The sequence below is a fragment of the Rhinolophus sinicus genome, linkage group LG06 (genome assembly GCF_036562045.2).
Source record: "Rhinolophus sinicus isolate RSC01 linkage group LG06, ASM3656204v1, whole genome shotgun sequence".
Lineage (NCBI taxonomy): Eukaryota > Metazoa > Chordata > Mammalia > Chiroptera > Rhinolophidae > Rhinolophus > Rhinolophus sinicus.
The window spans coordinates 9369876-9389851 of record NC_133756.1 but is presented as its reverse complement, the minus strand read 5'-3'; the positions used below and the strand labels follow the sequence as shown (position 1 = coordinate 9389851).

Below are 19976 nucleotides of genomic sequence, written 5' to 3'. Positions count from 1 at the left end.
GACACACACACACACACACACACACACAGTCAACAGCATTCATACTGACACACATACAGACCTATCACCAATGGTAACACATCACATAGACCTAACAGCCAGACTGACACATTCACACACAGGCCCACCAAGTGACAACAACATACAGACAGACCCAGGGGTCACTTACACACACACACACACACACACACAACTAAAAGCCACAGTGACAAGCCAGATAGACCTACCATCTGTACCTTCTCTCACACAGGTGCCCACAGCCCCCTCCTCTGATTCACCCTTGGAGGCCCCTTCCCAACCCCGCTTCCTAATTCCCAGGGCCTCTTGGGAGGCAAATACAGGCCTGGGCTAAAGGACAAGGAGGGCTTCACATCCAGTGAAAAGGATTTATTAAGAGAATGAGACAGCAGTCTGAGAGTTGGGGAGGTACGTCAACTGCAGGGTCCAGAGAAACAGCACATACGAAATCCCAGCGACAACTTCAGGGTCCCTGACGTCTTTCTTCCCTCCCAGCCTCCCTGCCCTTCCCCACAGCCCTTTGTGAGCAAAAACACCCTCTCCATCCTGGTCCAGCTAGATAGCCTGGTGCATGAGCAGAAAACAGCAAAATAAGAGTCCAACACTCGTTGGGATAAATAAGTTGCACTGGACATTTTGAAACTTTCAAATTTAATTACAACACGTAAATAAATAGGACAGACAGTAACAGGACTGTGCAGTGCAGTCTGGATTCAAGTTCCACCATTTGTGCTTTGTCTTCTTTGTTCCTTGAGGGCGCCTCCCGCCCATGTCTTTCCAAGAGTGGGAGGGGCCCAAAGAGCCCACTCTGGTTTCCTACCTACACCCTTCTTCTGGGGGTAGGAGATTCTGGGATAAAGGGTGCCAGCTTCTCAGTAGAACCTCTGTTTGTTAACAGTTTCCCTCCTGCCATCAGTGAAAACAGAAAGGCCTTGGACGCTAGGGCACCCAGCACTGCCCAGGCACCTTCGTGGGCAGGGAGCAGCCCCAAGAACTAGGCTCTTGCATGCCAATCTCCTGTCGAGCACTTCTTAGCAATCCAGGGTCAGAAAATTGCACATGTGAGGCAGACAACTGGGCCCTTATCAACAAACCACACAGAGAGGCCACCCGCCTTGTCCAACCCAGACCCCTAACTGCAGGGTTTCTGGATTAATATTCTCTTTCTGGCCTGACTCTAACCCCACCTTTTAATCCTCTCAGGCGTGGCCACCCCAGGAGCTAAGACTGCATTTCAGGCCTTGGGAGCCCTTCAGGGATGGGGTATGGGAAGTGATTATTTCCGATGCTTGGCATCCTTCTCCGAAGCCTTGGTATCACCATGCCCACTGCCCCCACTGCTTAGGAACATCTTGTCCAGCCCCTTGAGTGACTCCAGCAAGTAGTTCTGGAAGGCAGTGAGGGCAGCACAGATGGCGGGCCCACCAAAGCCATGGGTGATGAGGCTGAAGTGTGTCAGGCAACTCTGTACTCCTGGCTCCAGGATGAGGGCGGGGCAACTGTTGCCCAGTGGTGAGCGGTCCTGAGCCATCAAGTCAGCAAACTCCTTGCAGATCTGCCTGATGGGGGAACGAGGGTCAGAGGTTAGAGGACAAAGGTATGAGCTCAGAGAAGGACCCACCATGTGCTGGGCACTTGGTATGTATTATATTTATCATTGCTGACCCCGCCCAATAGTCTGCAAATGATGATCACACCCATTTTACAGAAAAGGAAACTAAGGTTCAGAGACATTAACTGATTTGCCCCATATCGCACAGCTAGTAAACAGCACAGGCCAATACCCTATGATTTCCCTTCCTGCCTGCATTCAAAGACCAGCTCTACTTGATTAGCCAGGAAACTTTCTTTGATCCCCTCTCCCACTCCTACTCCCACCCCAAGCACCCAGGGCCTCGCAGAGCTTTGTCTTTAAAATTATTAGGGAACAATCCAGCATCTGCCTTGAATAACTGAAATAATAACTAGTAGTAAACATGAATTGAGGCCTAGATGCTGTGCCAAGCACACTGTAGGCATCGTCTCACTTAATCCTCACAACCAATCTATACTGTTATCATCATCCCCATCATATGATGAGGAAATTGGTTTCAGATAGGTTAGATGACCTGCCCAAGCGGCTAAGCTGGGATTTGAATTCAGCTCCAGTTTGCGGCCACTCATTTCTTCGTGCATCCTGTGTGTGGCTCAAGCAGGAGCATCCCTCATGTCTTACCTTTGTCCCCCCATGGAACCCAGTCAGCATCTTTGACATGATTGGGACCCAGGAAGTACTTGATGCGTTAGCTGATTAATGAGATGAGCCGTGCCCTAGCTAGGTTTCTCCACTTAGAATCTGAGCAGCCTCAAAGGTCCCCTGAAGTGCCTTGAGTCTGTGCTGCCACTTCTGCCTAGGGGACTTGAGGAAGCCTCAGAGGAGGGAAGGTGGAATTGTGATGTGCATTAGATGGGGGACTGGATAGTATTCTAAGCAGAAGAGTAAGCCCGAGGATGGGGGTGCAGGAGACAGTGAGTAGGTCAGTTGGAGTGGGTGGGGTTTGTACAGGCCAGATTGTGGAGACCTCAAAGGAGTCTGGACTTTACCCTATTGCTAAAATGTAGTGGTTTTCAATGTTTTTAAACTTCTCCCCTTTCTCTGTCCCTTTCTGTCCCTTCTTGCAATGGGATCCTTTCTGAAAATGAAATTTTAATAAAATACCAGTTCATTAAACAGACCTCAAGGCATCCCCACAGAATCCAGTTTGAAAATCAATGCAGTAGCAGTGGGAGCCATTGAAGGTTCTTGAGCAGCGGAGCAGTGCATGTGCAGGGAGTCTGAGAAACAGTGGGGCACGAGGGTAAAGGTCCAGGAGTGCGATTAGGAGACCAGAGTTGAGGTGGCAGCATGTGAATGGTAGTGAAGGGAGGCACCAGTGGGACTTGGCAGAGGGGTTACGTGTGAAGTGAGGACACGAGAGGGTCAGTCTGGGGCTTGGGTGGGTGTCGGTGCCCTGATGGAAGTCCCTAGAGCAGAAGGGCTGGTGGGTGAGGCTCAGGCAGGGGGAGAAAGATCATAGAACCTCAGGCCCATGATGGAACTAGGGCTGATGCTGCCACGGGACAGTGTATGGGGGTCTGGCACAGACTGTAAATCCGTCTGTGACACTGTTTTTGTTGATGCATAGAATCCAGATATGTTCACACATGTCCATGTGTGCCCTGTGATATGCACTGCATGGAGCCTAGATACGCCATGTGTGGTGCCGCTTGTGCCCATGTTTGGTGTCTGTCAGTGCATTGCACCCATGACAGCCTGAGCATGGTGTCCAAAAGCACCCACACATGCACGCTCACTCACTTGGCGGCCAGCAGCATGTTCTTCCGGCTGTGCAATTCCCCAGGGTCAGCGTGCTGTCGGCACAGGTACTCGGCAGCTGCCTTGGCTGGGAACTCGGTCTCACAGACATAGCCGAAGTCTCGGGCCAGGTGCACGGCCTCCCCTGGCATGGGGAGAGGAAGCCAGATGAACTGTCGCTATGGTTAGGTGTACCTTTGAGCCTGGAGCCCCACCTTGAACTTCTGACCCCAGGCCAGCAGCCATCCTCCCCCATCTGGCTTACATAGATGCCTTCCTCTGAGTTCCCTCCACAGCCTCACGCCAGCCCCAGTCCCACTGCGCACCAAGGATGGGCTCTGAGCTCAGGGGTGGGAGCTGAACCCCCGCATGTATCCCAGAGCCTGACCTGAGATGAGCAAGCCCAGAGTCACCAACCTTCAGGGAAGCGACTCACCCCCTCATCCCTTTACCACATCGAAACACTGGCCACTCCCCCCGCCACACACACACACACACACACACACACACACACACCTCTCTACTATATGGGCCTATGTACACATGTGTATGCACATAAAATGATACACACATACCGCACACACTACATGCTTACGTATGATGCACAGAGAATACACATGTGACTAAACCCACCCTCCTGCATCAGAGACAGTCACGCACAGTCATACTGGATGACACAGGTGCTCAGGCTAATGCCCACCCCCAGGCCTCACTCACCCTCCACTAGTGAAGTCAGCAGTGTCACGTTGGCAGCCTTGCGACGGCCAGCTGGAAGGTTGAGCCCAATCTTCTCCAGCCGTTCCCGCAGGCACCGGCCTCCATTCTTGGATTTGGCCCTTCACATGCACAGAGAGAGACAGACACACTATGAAGACGAGAGAAGCGTGTAGGCTAAAGTGGCCTGGCTGCCTCTGCCAACCCCTGCTGAGGCTTGGGTCTGGCCCTGGGGATACTGGGGTCTCTTTCAGCCTGCTCCCAACCTCTTCCTAACTTTATTGGCTTTGTAGCCAAGATGGGGCAGGGGCCTAGCATCCAGCTCCAGGGGCCCCTCGTTTCTCCCTGATCCTCTCAACAGCAGGGACAGTCCAGGATGGGGCAGGATAGGCCGCATCTTGGCGCCATTTCCCCACCTTAGCACACCAGCTGGGCCATACACTGTTACCAAGGGAAACACAGACCTTTATACAGTGATACACTGGGACAGGCAGACACACACAGGAGACACAGGTACACATAGACATGCGAACACACACTGAGGGCCAAGAACAAACACACCCCAACAGAGACAGACGTGCCCAGACAAGCAGACTCAGATACTCAGGGACACGTAGGGACACAGAGACAAATGTTCACATCAAGTCAAGATCCCAGGGACATATGTATAGACGCTTACAGATTCACGCAAGCCCCTCTGGGGCACTCAAAGATGCCAGGAATAAGGAGATATACCCCCCACCCCTGCACAAATGCAGCCCCCACGCAGGTACCGACTTGTAAACATACATGTCTAGCTCCAGATGTACATGCAATCACACGTACACACAGAGCAGGATACACTCTAGCCAACACACCCCATCAAAAGTAACACGAAACTCACTCATGGAAACGTCCTCCTGGCCGTCCCCCACACCACACACACAAACATGCATGCATGCATTCACATGCACGCACCACCTCAGACACATCAAAACTCAGCCCTGAAGCACAAATACCCTCCCCAGGCACACGGACATGCACAAAGAGAGACAAATACACAACTGTGAAGATCACCATGGACCCCAAACAGACACACCAGAGAGGCCTATGCTCCACAGGGTCCTGGGGGAGAAGATGAAGATGGCACCCTCTCTTCCCCAGACCCAGCCTTGTCTGTCCGGCCAATGTGGGTGAGTCTTCCAACCCTTCTTTGTACTCAGGCTTCTTCCTTCACTCCCACCCCCAAGCCCGCAGACCTGTGGTTGCTGCTGGGGACCTGGGCCTGCCCCAGAGCAGCACAATCCCCCAGGGAAATTGAGGCGTGGCTGGCCCTATGACCTGGGGTGAGGCTGGCCCCTCTCTGATCCCCTGAGAAGGTCTGAAATGACCACGGGTTTGGCCCCGGCACTGTGCAGGGCGTTGCGGGCTGGCCTTCTCCCTACCTGCGAAGGACACCACCCAGAAGTGAGGCGTTGAGGCACTCGGGGGGTGACAGGCGCCGCTGGACCTCCCCCACTGTCACCTTGTACTTGGACGTTGAGCTGAGCAGTGAGAGCCGGCCTGGCACGGAGCAGAAGACCTCACTGGGGTTCGTGATGCCGCCAACCATGCTGTCTGTGGCCAGGGAGAGGGCTGAGAGGCTGCTGGCTTTGGAGGGGGTGGGGACTGTGGAGCAGAAGCAAGAGCGGGGGAGAGAGAGACAGCACTGAGCCAGCGACCACAGGGTACTAGCCAGCAGTGGAGTGAGCGCGTTGATGAAGCACCAGCTGTGTGCTGGGCACCCTGCTACATGCTGTGCACACACACAGCGGCATCTAAATGTCCCAGCACCTTTCACAGAGAGGTTCTGCTGGCCCTGCTTTACAAAGGAAGACACAGAGGCACGTGGAGGTTAACAGGACTCACCCATGTTCACTCAGCTACCAGGGTAGAAATTGAACCCAGAGCTGTCTGGCTCTTGAACCCATGTTCCCTTCACTGAGCCAGGCTGGTTCCCTGTTAAAACTCAAACTGCTTTCGCAGTCTTGGAGTGTAGGCGTGTGGAATCAGAGAGGGAGTTGGAAATGAGGAAATGGCGTCTGAGCTGAAGACAGGGCTCACGGTCCTGGTCGCAGGGCTTAGCCAGATCTGCACAATCACAAGGGCTCCCCAACTCCCCTCTGCCCACTTGTGATCCCCACGTTTTCCCCACCCCCAGATCAGCGAGGGCCCTGGGGGCTTTGGAGTCCCACATCTTGGGGATAGGGAGGTTATGACCCCACTGAGCCTCCAGCCTGGCCCCTTCCTTCCAAGTCACTGGGATGCTCAAGGAGACCAGGAATAAGGAGGCATGTCCGATAGCCCCCTACCCCAAATCATCTCTAATTATCTACTAATGTCTTTGAAGGGCATGGAAGGGAATCTGAGAAGTTGATTTTCTAAAACCAATTTGGATGCTCTTGGCTGTAAAAAGTTCTTCCTGCAGTCTACCCTCCGTCCTCCTGCTTAGCTTCAGGGGGAAGGGAGAATAATTGAGGGACTCATTTCTCCAGGGCTTCTCTTCTTTCAAGGAAGTGGTAGAGAAGCCAGGCCTTGTATATGTGTTGAGGGGTTGGGAGGGGATCAAGTGGCTAGTCTGAGCCCAACAGCTACTGAGCACTCACTCTGCTATGTGCTTACACAGACAACCTCACTAAATCCTCAGGACAACCCACGATGGGGCTTCGTTTATCATTCCCATCTTACAGATGAGGGAGCTGAAGCCCAGAGAGGTGAAGTAGTGTGCCTGACGTACAGCTGATACATTTAGAACTAGTCTCAAGCCCTGGACTGTGGTCTCAAAGGCAGCACTCGTAGCCCTCCAGCCATTTGGCAAATATTTGCTGAGTGCCAGTGTGCCAGGAGCTGTGCTAGGCCTCGGGAATGCAGAGGCAGACAAGGCCGACCAGCTCCCTGGCCCAGCAGAGCCCCCCAGCTTTTCCCTCTGGATGTGCATTCCCACCCTCCACCCAGTCACCCAGCCAGAAACCTCCACACCGCCCTCTCCCACCACATCCCATCCATCACCATGTCCCACGGCTTTCATTTCTCCACGTGCCCTGGATGTAGCCATTTCTCCACTTGCATACACACAGATGCTCACTCACTTCCTGCCTGCATTTCAGCACAGCCCCTGCTCTGGTCTCCCTGCCCTGCTCCAGAGGGATCTTTCTGAAATATGCATCACTCCCCAGCCTAAACCCAGTCAGTGCCTGGTCAGTGGCCTGAGAACCACATCCCAGCTCCCTAGCTGGGCAAAATGGTATCACCTGTCCTTCAGGGAGCGCCGACTCTACACCAAGTGCTTTACATGAACAGCTCTGTGGAGTGGGTGCTATTCTCCATCCCCATTTTAAATTAAGAAACTGAAAGTTCAAAGAGGTTAAGATGACACAGCAGTAAGGAGCAGAAAAGGGTCTTGAAGTGTGACCACGGACTCCAAAGTTCACATCCTTAGCCATCACTATGCCCTCCTTCACCCTCCTTTGTGGTCTGGCTGTGCCTACGCCTCTTGTCTGGTTCCCCATTCATCCTTTCGCTCCTTGACCCACACTGACCAATAGAAATATACCATGAGACACATATATACATTTCCATTTTCTCATTGTTCCATGTAAAAAAAGTAAAAAGAAACATGTAAGGTCAACTTTAATATATTTTATTTATCCCAATTATCAAAAATATCACTGAAACATAATCAACACTTTAAAAATTACTAATGAGCTATTTTACATTCTTTTCTTGTACTCAGTCTTCAAAATTCATTGCGTATTTTACATTTACAGCCCATCTTCATTCAGACTAGCCACATTCCAAGTGTGCTAGTGGCTCCCACAGTGGACAACATGGCTCTAGACTTCAAAGAGGGGAGAGCACACAGGCAGTATAAGAAGACGTGGGAGAGCGGGCACTGATGCTACCCTGTGTAAAGACGCTGCTCGCTGAGTGTTACCATGCAGGACACACCAACATTGCCAGAAATCCTAGTTTGTTGGTTTGTTTTCTCGTGAGACCAGGGTTTTGGATTTCTATGTGAAATCTCTGCATTTTTAAACATTGACAACTGATTCAAACATTTAAAAATTCAGTGCAGGCTAAATGGAACATGTGTAAAGTGCCACTTGGGACGTGGGACCACCAGGGTGTAAGCTCTGTAAGTTCCACAATACTCCTCACTGTCTCAGGCACCGTCTCCATGTTACTGAGCAGGGGCCCCTCCTCCCCAAGCCTCAGTTCAAGCACCATCCCCAGTGCAAAACTTCCGGGGCGTTCCACCCCAGTTCTCTCTCACCCTCCCTTGCTGTCCTTTCATACTGAAACTTCATATCTGTTTCCACCTCCATCTTCCCCACCACCTAGGAGGGCCTAGAGGGTGGAGTCTTGGCACAAGTGGGTGTCAGTGAATGTGGAATAAATGAATGAAACAAGGGACCGCAAAACCTGAACTAGAGGGGTGGGCCGTTAGCTCCGTTAGAGAGCAGTGCTCTTAACAATAAGGTAGCTGGTTCGATCCCCACCTGGGCCACTCCGAGCTGCGCCTTCCTTAAAAAAACACACACACACACAAAAACCTGAACTAGGAAGACTGATGGCCCACAACCCAGATTTGGGGGTGGGGGTAGCCGCACTGGGGGAGCCTCATTCCTTTGTTAGCACCTAATAGTAAACCTGCCCTTCCTCCCTGGGTCCCCATTCAGGCACCAAGGAGGAGCCAAAAGGTCATGGATGGGGGTGAATAAGAGAAGTGGTGAGGTGGGGGATGTAGAGAGAATGAGCAGCACACACACCCTACCCTAGGCCACTTCTCTGTCCCCAGAACAGGATCAAAACTAGGGTGAGGCAAGTGAGGCAATCAATCACCTTGGGTGCAAAATTAAAGGTGAAGACAGGGACAAGGTGAGCATATGTGTGTCACAAAAATGATTACACACAAAAATCATATGCCCTGTCATAGAACAATGAAGGGGAGATTGTGTATGTGCCCACTAACTCAACAAATACTGAGCCCCAGCTGTACACACAGACAGTCTCTGCCCTGCTCTGAGTGTTGCAGGAATGTGACAGCATGCATATGGATATCTGCGAGTGCTTTTGCTCCTGTTGGTATATTGAAGCATAGGGTATCCCAGGTTTATGCAAACATAGGTGCAGCTGAGTGTAGGTGCGTGACAGGTGGACATGTGCTTGTGTATATGAATGAGAGACTTTGCTGCTTCCCCCACGTGTCCTTCCCCTTTTCCTTAGAGCCTCTTCCCCCTCAAATCAACAACAACAACAACAACAAAATTGGCAAGAGGGATGGAACCTAAGGTGAGGGAAGCAGGTAGCCTGGGGAAGGGACAGTCATGGAAGTGGGAATTAACCTAGCTTAGATTGCAAAGCAGGAACACTAGTATTTGTCTCCCCCACCACGGTGACTCCTGAAGCTGAAGTGGTCTACTCATGGTGTCCCCCTGGTCACACAGGAAGAAATTATTCACATGCGACGTAGGACAATTAAGTTCGTGAACTTATCCTAGAAAAAGTGCTGAATATCACTACAGTCACCTTCGAAGTACTCCCCTTGGCAAGCTATGCACCGACGCCAGCGCCTAGTCCACCCTTCAAAGCAATTTTGGAACTCTTTCTGGAATGGCCATCAGAGCTGTCACTGTATTACTCTTGATGTCCTGAATATCATCAAAATGTCTTCCTTTCAATATTTCCTTTATCTTTGGGTAAAGAAAGAAGTCATTGGGGGCCAGATCAGGTGAGTAGGGAGGGTGTTCCAATACAGTTATTTGTTTACTGCTAAAAACTCCCTCACAGACAGTGTTGTGTGAGCTGGTGCATTGTCGTGATGCAAGAGCCATGAATTGTTGGCAAAAAGTTCAGGTTTAACTTTTTCATGCAGCCTTTTCAGCACTTCTTCCAAATAGTAAACTTGGTTAACTGTCCAGTTGATACAAATACAAATTTATAATGAATAATCCCTCTGATATAGAAAAAGATTAGCAACATTGTTGTAACAAGTTCGCGAACTTAATTGTCAGACCTCATATACTACATACTCCTACAGACACAAAAGCTTCTAGTTATTCAACCTGACAGGCAAGATTCTTATACATGTGTACATACTCTATTAGCAGGTGATAGATATATGGTCTGACAAGCTGAATCTGGGGAATATGTAACAGACTCTCCCAGAAAGCTGGTGAAATTGCAATTCCTTCAAGAGGAAAACATGGGAGGAAAATCTTTGTGACCTTGGCTTGAGCAAAGAGTTCCTAGATACAACACCAAAAGTATGATCCATAAAAGAAAATAAAGATACATTGAACTGCATCAAAATTAAAAACTTTTGCACTCCAAAAGACACTATAAGAAAATAAAAAGACAAACTACAAATTGAAGAAAATATTGGCAAATCATATGTGATCAAGGATGTGTATGCAGACTATATAAAGAACACATAACTCAATAATAAGGTAAACCAATTAGAAAATGGTCAAAATATGTTAATAGACATTTCACCAGAAATGACATATGAACAGCTAATAAGCACAGGATGAAGTGCTCAACGTCATTAGGGAAATGCAAATTAAAACTGTACAGAGATATGGCTAGGATGGCTGTAACAAAAATGATAGCCAATATCAAGTATAAGTGAGAATGTGGAGAAACTGGAACCCTCAACACATTGCCAGTGGGGATGTAAAGTACAACAGGCACTTTAGAAAACAGCTCGGCATTTTCTTAAAAAATGAAACTCCTAGGAATTTACCTAAGAGCAATGAAAACATGTGTCTACACAAAGACATGTACGTGAATGATCATAGCAGCATTATTTATAAAAGCCCAAAAGTGGAAACAACCCAAGTGTCCATCAATTGATGAATGAATAAACAAAATGTGTTACATCCATACAATGGAGTACTACTCAGAATAAGAAAAACAAACTACTGATACATGCTACAACACGGAGGAACCTCAAAACATGCTACGTAAAAAAAGCTAGATACAAAATCCTACATATTTATATATTCCATTGATATAACATATCCAGAACAGGCAAATTTATAGACAGAAAGCAAATCAGTGGTTGCCTAAGGTTTGGGGTGGGAAGGGGGTTAACTACAAATGGGAATGAAGACGTTTTGGGGGGTGACGGAAATGTCTTAAAATTCATTGTGGCTATGATTAACTATAAATTTACCAAAAATCAAATTATAGTCTTACACTGGGTAGATTTTAGGCAAATGTTACCTCAATAAATCTGGTAAAAAATGCAAGTTTCAGGGCGTTCCAGGGATTCTCATTCAGTAGGTGTGGGGTGATACCTGGGAAATCTGCAGTTTTAAACAGGTACCCCCAACAGCTTCTGATGCACAGGGTTCCTTAGGCCACACTTAGCTTAGCACTGGTCCAAAGCGGTGGGGGTGGGGGAAGCAGCAGGAGGAAGGCAGACCTGAGGGGTAGGGACCCTTCTCCCAGCTCACTTGAGTATCCTCACCTCCCCCAGGCCCTGCTGGTTACCTTTCCTTCTCACCAACTACCAGCAGGTTTGTTTTACATATAGCTCCTACCCTTTACTCCCCTGCTCTCCACTGCCCTCAGGTACCCTCCAAACTCTTATCTGCATGGGCACTTTCAGTCTCCTCCTGGGGCAGACAGTGACCTGCCTGGGAGGCAAATGAGGCAGGGTTGCGGAGATGCAGGGCCAGATTCTGTCTATATGTACATTTTTGATATTTTGTTTATCATGGATTTTTTGCATTATTTTTCATTTTAAAATATCACATTAAGATATATTATGTATCCAAATCTTGCCTCAGAGGTGAGTACCTCACCCTAAGCCTGGCTCGGCTTGGAGATTCACTTGGAAGCCCAGACCTTCCCCATCTACCTTTTTTCTCCCCAGCAACAAAGAGAGCAGAGAAGCTGACGATTTATATCAGCCCCTGCGCTGGTGAAGCCCTGAGATTGGACAACAGAGCCCGGCAGAGAAGGACTTCCTACTCCCACCCAGGCAACCTACTCTCCTCAGAGACCAGGAACACCTCAGTTCTCATCCCCAAACCACTTCCTTCCAGATATGATTGTTTAACCTGAAACCCAGGGACATTTTTAACCGCTCGGTCTTTTCCACACGTGAGGGCATTTGTACATGCTGCACCTAGTGCGGTGAAAGCAGCTGGGCCCTTTTTACACCCCCTCTCCCAATGCACTCAGACTTCAAAAACCATCAATCATTCATTCAGCAAACACCCCTTGAGCACCTAGGAAGTTGCGTCCTAATTTCTCTCCTCCCGGAAGCTTCCCAACCTCAGCACTCACCTCTCCTCTACTGAGCTCCCACAAGACGTGTACAGACCCACTCACTGCCTTTCTCCTCTGGCAAATATTCCTGTCCAGGTCTGTCTCCCCTGCCCGTTCCGCCTGCTTTCTATGCACCTAGGACAGGTCGCAAAACTGGAGGTGAAAAATGTGAGCAAAAAATGGAGGGCCCCCGCTTCCCCTCTGGTTGGCATGGGCCCCATCTGCCGTCCCCTGACCCACACAAGGCTGCAAGGGGCGGCCGACCTGGAAGAGCGCCGTGGGGCAGGTGCCTCACATGCCCTCCCCTCCAGGACAAGTGCCTGGAGTAGAAAAGATTTTACAACCAAGGTCTGGGCCCCGAGAGCTTCCGGTCTCCCTTCCCCGGCGGCACTCCGCTGTAGGAAAGCCGCTTCTGGGGTAGGGCTGGGGCTGCTTCCCTTTCGCACCCAGGACTCCAACCGCCCGCGACACAGCCGCTCCTCCTTCCAGGGCCAGGAGGAGCTGGAGGAATCGGATGCTCCAGATAGCCAAAAATGACTTTCCATAATTCCAGGACTCGGGCCGGAGTGGGATGCCCTACAGCCCCCGGCGGTGCCAGAGGACTTCAGGACTCGACAGAGGCTCCTGATGCTGTCAGAAAGGCGTGGGGACGAAGAAGGGAGCTAATCCACGGCCCTCAAGGGGCTGGTGGCGCGGCCGGAGTCCCGCAGTGACAGCAGAGAGCCCAAGCGAAAACCGCCCTCCGCGCGCAGGGTTCCTCCACCTGCTTAGCTACAGCGGCCCTGCTGGATCGCTTTCTACACATCCCCTACGTCGGAACCTCGGGGGACCAGTTCTGCCGTGTTAGCAAAGTTTGAAAGCGCCGGCACTACCCCTCTCTCCTCCCCAAAGGTCTGCAGCGCCAGCAGAAGGCCAAGCTTGTGGCTCGGGAACCAGGCGCTTCCTTCGGGAGGGAGCCCCCGGTTCTCACCCCCCACCTTTTCCACAGCTCTCTGGGCTGTGGTTAGTTGACGTCCACGGTGTGGTGCCCAGGGCACAATCCCCAGCTCATGTCGCCGGAGCTCCACCTCGTTGCACTGGGCCACCGAAAGACTAACACTGTGGTCCAGCCGGTGTGCGAGCCCGCGCCAGCGACGCACCGCCCCCTTGCCCACAGATGCCCGCAGGAGCCGGAGTGCAGCACTCTGGGCAGTCCCCGCCGCACTCGTTGTGTTCTTGGGACCTCCTCTGGAGATTCCAGCACACACCTAGGACCCGGGATTTATGGAAGCTGATGTCCCCTTGAGAGAAGCCAACTCCGGGGCCATTACAGCCCCTGCTCGCAGCCAGTCTCGTCCTGGCTCTGGCTGAGGATTGGAGCTTAAGGTATTCAGAGCTCCCGCTGATCTTTCTACACTTTCCAGGACAGGGGTCCCCAAACCCCTTTCCAAAATGCAGTGGGCTGGCTTGCCGCAAGGAGTCACGGAGTTGGTGAGCCTAAGCCCCCCAGACTCTCCAGCCGGGGCAGCAGACAGGAACTGGGGGCCGTGACCATGATCGTATCTCCAGGTGGACCCAGCCCCGCGGCAGGCACTTGACAACTAACTGCAGACCGAGCTCTTCCTTCCCACAGGTTGAAAAAAGTTCACTAAGCCAAAGCAGCGCCGGCCCCAAAAAGCTGGGCCTGAGCGCACACCTCTGCGGCGACTCCAGGCAACTGGGTTCCCAGAGTCCTCCCACACCTCAGTTTCAGATGACACAGTCCTAATACCTGGAGCCCTCTTCCCCCAAGTTCCGGGAGGCTTGTACCCTCACCTTCCCCCCACACACTCCAGGCGGTCCAGCTAACTTTCAGCAGCTGGTAAGGAAGCCCCAGCTCTTGGAAGTCCAGCCCCATCCCCCCACCCCCACCACAACCTCTCCTGGGAACACCGGGAACACAAACAGAGCCCCGGCTTGAATTCACTATTGAAAAACAACTCGAGACAAATCCCTAGGGAGCGGCGGCTGCCCCAGGCACCGCGGGCTTGTCTGCTCCTCCGAATTCCTCCCTGGCACCCGCCCCAAATCTAAGAGGTTGCCCAACGCCTGGACCCCTCAGAGTCTCTGTCATTCTCACCTTTTCCTGGCACGACCAGAACTCGGTCCTCAGACTGGAAAATCCACTCGAGGGCAGGTCTCAAATCCCTGGCTTTTACTAGTGCAGAGACATAAATACCCAAAAAAACACAGGGTGCCACCCTCACATGCTTAGAGAGCCTGCTCAGTACCAAAGGACAAGTTCCAGAACACAAGAAAGTCCCTGACACACACAGACCCCCCCCCAAACACACAGAAATGTACTCCGACATAATAGAAACGAAACACACACAGCAACAGAAACACATACACCAAGAAATACCAGAAAGACACCTAGGAAAGAAACATACAGACATGTACAGGACCCTAAACTCACATAGACACCCAGGAGCAAATGGGCCTTGACTGCTGCACACAGCCTAACAAGATCTTCACACACCAGCTCCCCTAATCCTAAATGCGGTAAGAAGCCCCCCGCTTGGAGAGAAAATTCCCCAGGGAAACACAAACCACCACCCCCCCCTTTCTGGGAGGGAAGGGGCAGAAAGTCCTTGCTAGGCTAGGAAATGGTAAGACTCTGTAATGTGGAAATTATTTAACAAAATCCGTGGGAACAGCACCCCCATTCCCACCTCTTAGTAACAGGGAAGTGGTTTAACTAGTTCTGCAAATTAACTCCAGATCCATAAGAGCGCCCTCCCCTTAACAGGGAGAGGCCAGGTCCCCGAGTTGCCTGGCTGGCCTGGGCAGCCCAGAGAGCGCTGATGGACTCGGGCACACCCCAGGGCGCAGCCTCTGGAGCCAACTCACCAACCAGAGCAGCTGCCCAAGCTCGGGCCAGGCCCCCCAGCCTCCACTGCCCCTCTATTGGGAGAGTGCCCGGGGTCACCGAACCTGGTTACGCGCAGGAGATACGCTTCCAGGGGAAGAAAAAGGGTCTGTGTGCCCAGGGCCTACACCATCTTGCCCGCTTCTGCCCTGGCAGATGCACGCCATTCCTTACCTTTCTTGATCACTGACTGGTCCAGGAGGCTCATTCCTGGCTCATCCATGGCCTGCAAATAGGAGAGGTGGTGGTAAGGGCGCCTGTGGACATAGGCTCCTGTCGCTTCCCAAGTCCCTGCTATCCCTGTCCTGTCTGCTCCCCAATGCGCACCACTGTCGCCTGAGGCGGCGGGCGGGACCAGGATTCACCGAGGCTCTGCACCATCTGTGTGGCTGATCCGGGCCCTGGGTACCTCACCGTGCCGTAAGAGAATTTTGAACCTTAGACAAGCAACTCCTCTGCCTCTCTTCGCTCTAGGCACAGGCTGCACCAGCAGACCGGGAGTGGGCATAGATGCCCTACGTGAACCAGCACCTGCTCATTTACTCCACTGAGGATTGCGGCCATCCAGGCACCGCGCATGGACTCAGTGCCAGACCGCCTTAAGAGCCAGACAGTGTCTAACCTAGGACGTGGGACACATCCTCGGGGTCACGGGGTCACGAGTGAGAAGTGACAGGCTGGGAGAAAAGTCAGGTTCCCGCATTCGTCGTTCTGCCTCCAACCAAAGTCCTAAATCACCGTGGCTGGTCTGGCCCATCCCGGATCATTGGGGCCTCACCTGCAAGTCCTCCAGGCCGGGCGGTGCCGCCAACCCCGGGAGGCCGAGGGGCGCGTCGGCTAGGCCGTGCGCGCCGTCAGCCAGGCTGTGCAGGAGCCTGGGCACAGCGGCGGCGTAGTCGCGGCGCGGGTCTAGGCCCAGAGCGCGGGCGGGCGGTGCCAGTAGGCCGGGCGGCTCATCGTGGGTGCGGGCGGCAGCGCGGGGCGCGGCCCAGGCAGCCTGTGGAGGCTGCGGTTGTGCCAGAGGCGCCAGGCCGCCGTACGGGTCGCCGGCCAGGTGGGGAAAGGCGGCGGTGGCGTCGGGCGCCTGGCCGTAGGGCAGTGGCGGCTGCGGGTAGGGTGGCGGGAAGTAGGGCGGCTGGAAGTCGGCGGCGGCAGCCGCGGCGGCGGGCGTGTGGCAGAGTGGCGGCGCCGGTCCGTAGGCCGCCTGGGGCAGAGACGACAGGCGGGCCCCACCAGCCGCTGCGCCCAGCCCGTCGGGGCGCTCCTGGGAAAGGAGAAGGACGCGTTAGGCGACCCACTGACAGCTGAAAGAGCCCGGCCCGAAAGGACATTCCTCTTGGACAACTCGCGAGGGTTCAGCTGGCATCCTACCCGCTTCCCGGGACTCGAGGTCAATTCGGAGTGACCCGCGGGCGCCTGAGCATCAGGCTGAGGACAGCCGTCTCCTGCGCACACAATTTTAAGCTGGCGGAGTCCCTGTGGCCCCCTCCCTCCGAGATTTCGTTGGAGGAGGAGGTTCAAAAGGTCCAGCACTCAGGATTCCTGATGTCCCCGCGTCCCCGGACCCGGGACTACTCACCATGGGGGAGTAAGTGTGCACCAGCATGGGGCGTGTAGCGCGGGACGCGAGGCGTGGCGACAGCGGAGCCCTTGCCCGACGGCCAGCGCTGCGGGAAGAGGCGCGGGACCTTTCCCAGCCCGCAGGGGCGTTACTTGGCCGCGACGGGCTTCAGCCCAGCCTGGAGCCCAGTGGACGTCGGGTCCTCAACTGTGGGCGCCCCCGGGAGAGTCCATGGGGGCCGGACGTGGGCTGGATGGGCGCTGATCGCACTTGGAAAAGTCGGTCAACGGGTACCCAGCGCCCGCCCTTCTTCCTCTGAGCGCAGCCTGCTCCATGCACTCCAGTTATAGTGGCGGGGGCGCGCCAGGCCTCCGCGGGCGCGCATTAAAGAGACACGCAGTGGCTGCTTTCTCCCTTCTCCCCAGCGACTGCTCAAGGAAAGGCGTGGCTTTGGCGCGACCCCATGGGGTGGGTTGTGGTGGTGGTGGGGGCGTGTAACAGCGTGGGGGGCGGGAATCCAACTCCTGAAGGTCTCAGCCGCCTTCTAGGCTCGAAGAATCCCAGCTGCGGTGAAACGGAAAAGGATTGGAGGCTGGGACATAGGGGCCCTAGGTTTGCGTCTGGGCTCTATTGCTTCTTTGCCTTTGAGCAAAGTACCTCTCTTTCCTGGCCTCAGCTCCTTGTCTGTAAAACGGATATTAGTCCGTTCTCTAACCACTTCACGGAGTATGGATGCAGAAGTTTGTGAGCTGTAGACTCAAGCCACCTGGCTCATGTGCACACTTCTCAGTGTGTGTGTGTGTGTGTGTGTGTGTGTGTAAGGGGCCATCCCAATCTCTCTTAATGTTTCTGGATCTAAGAACCTCTGAGGGTGCCCACTTAACTCAGGCTTCTCCAGGCTGGTAACTCCCAGTGCCAAACTGGGGTCTGAGGAAGTTGGACACACAGTCTGGCTAGAGAGAGTTGCCTGGGATGAGGTTAGGCATGAGTTCCACCTGAGAAGGGCTCAAGATGTTTCTGAAGCCACAGGTTGATTGAGTGTGGGCCTGTTGAGTGCATCTGCGTGTAACTGACACTGTGTGGACCTTATGTTATCGCGACACTAACACGTACAGGCTGTATGTTCCGTGGCAGGCACTGGCTGGCGGGCTCTCAAGCATGTTCCAGTCTCTGCAGTCACTTCGTCTTTCTTTTTCCCCAAACCCAACCCTCCCCTCCTAAGAAAGAGCGACAGGGGTTAAAGAAAGGGAAACGAGAAGCATGCTAAGGGGAATGAGATTAAGAAAGCAGAAGGAAGGTGTTTAAAAATGTCAGAAGATGATCAGACCATGGCATAGTAGAAATAGTCACAGCAAACACTACGGAGTGTGCCAGACTCTGTGCTAAGTACTTGGTGAATATTGCGTTATTTAACCCTCTCAACAGCCCTATGAGATAGATGCCCTGATCACCCCCATTCTCAGGTGAAGAAAATGAGGCAAAGAGGTGAACTGACTTACTCAAGATCAAGCAGCTAGTCAAGTGGCAGAGCTGGGGTAGTCCAGCTCTAGCCCCTCTCTGCTCAGAATTCCTAGTCTGTGTTGCCTGAGACTCAGGTGCCTAGAATTTAGTCCTGACTTCAACTGACCTGTGATCCTGGTAAGTCCCTTTTTCTCTCTGATCTCAGTTTCTGCAACTTCAACAACGAAAATGTAGGGTAGGGTAGAGGAAACTAGATTTTTCTTAGGCTTCTTTCTAGTGAAGTGGAAGATGAGAACATAAAGGTAAAAATATTGAGATCGAGGAGAAGGGGCAATAAAAGTGATACCATTAACCCATGGAATGTACATGGAGACTTGAGGGGGTTTGAGAAGGCACATGGCAGATGTAGAGCTCAGGTCTGAGTTATCTCAGCCTGGGTGGATGGGGGATTTGGGGGAAGGGGGAATCTGACAAGCTAAGAACCTTCCGGAGGCTGGAACCACCAGCTAGAGTGGTGGATGAAGCAGAAATGGGCAACTCTGCAGGCTTTGTGCCCAGGACAGATCCGAGGCAGGAATATGTTTGTGTCTGTGTCTATATATGGGGAGTGTGGGGGGTGTGATTCTGTGGTGAGGCCTCTCTTCCCCTCATCCTCCACTTCTGCCACAGCAGAAGTCAGGTTCCAGGACAGGTAATAGTCGTATGTGTGTCAGTGCATAGCATACGGGTTGGTGGACCCCTTTGGGAGAAGTCCAGGAGCAGCAAGGCTGATAATGTCTGTGCTCAGCTGTGGGGATCCCCTTCTGTCTCCAGCAGGCTTGGGAAAGTGCATGGCAGGCTGCCTGTCCAGTGACTTCCTTGGGTTCCGTCCCCCTACTTCCCTGCACCCTTCTTGCTTTATTCTCTTCCTTTCTACTCTGGCCCCTCCTGAGTCTTCTATTTCCTCTCTTTTTACCCACATCCTTAATGCCAGTTATTTAGCCTCAGAATTGAAGCTTTTGCCTTTTCTTCCTATCTATAATCTTCATGACATAGTTCATCCCCTCTCAAAACTTTAATGTCTAGCTGTCCACTGTTATCTCCCAAGCTTGTCATCTCCAGTCTGTATCTCTCACTAGAAATCCCGGCCCATAGATGCAATTGTCAGCTGGATATTTCCTCCAGACATTGTGTTGTCACTATCTGAAACTTTCTAAGTCCAAAACTGAAATCAACATCTCCTTCACCCCCACCACCAACACCACCCTGCTTCTCCTCCCGTGTTCTGTAGTTCCGTAAATGACACCACCATCCTGCAAATTAAAAATAGAGTCCCAGACTCTGACCTTCTCCTCCCCCCATAAGCTGCTCCTCATGGAGTGTTGTCATTTCTAACCCTTAAAATCTCTCTGCACCCCTCTGTCAGTGCCTTAAGCTGCCACACTCTTTCTCATAGACTGACTGGTAGTTCTCAGTGGGGTCCCTGTACCAGCATCCCCTACAACACATGGGAACATGTTGGAAGTGCCAGTTTTTGGGCCCCACCCCAAATATGCTGAATCGATAACTCTGGGGGAAGGGCCTGGCAATCTGTGTTTTAATAAGCCCGTAAGGTGACTCAGAAGCAGAGTAAAGTCTCAGAATCACTGCCTAGATCATCGCACACCCGCTAACTGGTCTCCTGCCTTCATCCATATGTCTTCTGATCCAATTCCAGTTCCATT

At 52.5% G+C, this 19976-nt stretch overlaps 1 protein-coding gene across 1 annotated transcript; it reads right to left on the bottom strand.

Moving 5' to 3' along the window:
- Positions 1-704: 704 nt before the first annotated feature.
- Positions 705-17261, bottom strand: TFAP2E (transcription factor AP-2 epsilon). Its single transcript, XM_019726604.2, has 7 exons — positions 16831-17261; positions 16030-16515; positions 15426-15477; positions 5491-5713; positions 4070-4188; positions 3356-3497; positions 705-1577 (listed from the first exon to the last, which is right to left on the bottom strand). The coding sequence occupies exons 1-7, from the start codon at positions 16855-16857 to the stop codon at positions 1295-1297; spliced, it is 1332 nt and encodes a 443-aa protein (XP_019582163.2). The 5' UTR covers positions 16858-17261; the 3' UTR covers positions 705-1294.
- Positions 17262-19976: the final 2715 nt, after the last annotated feature.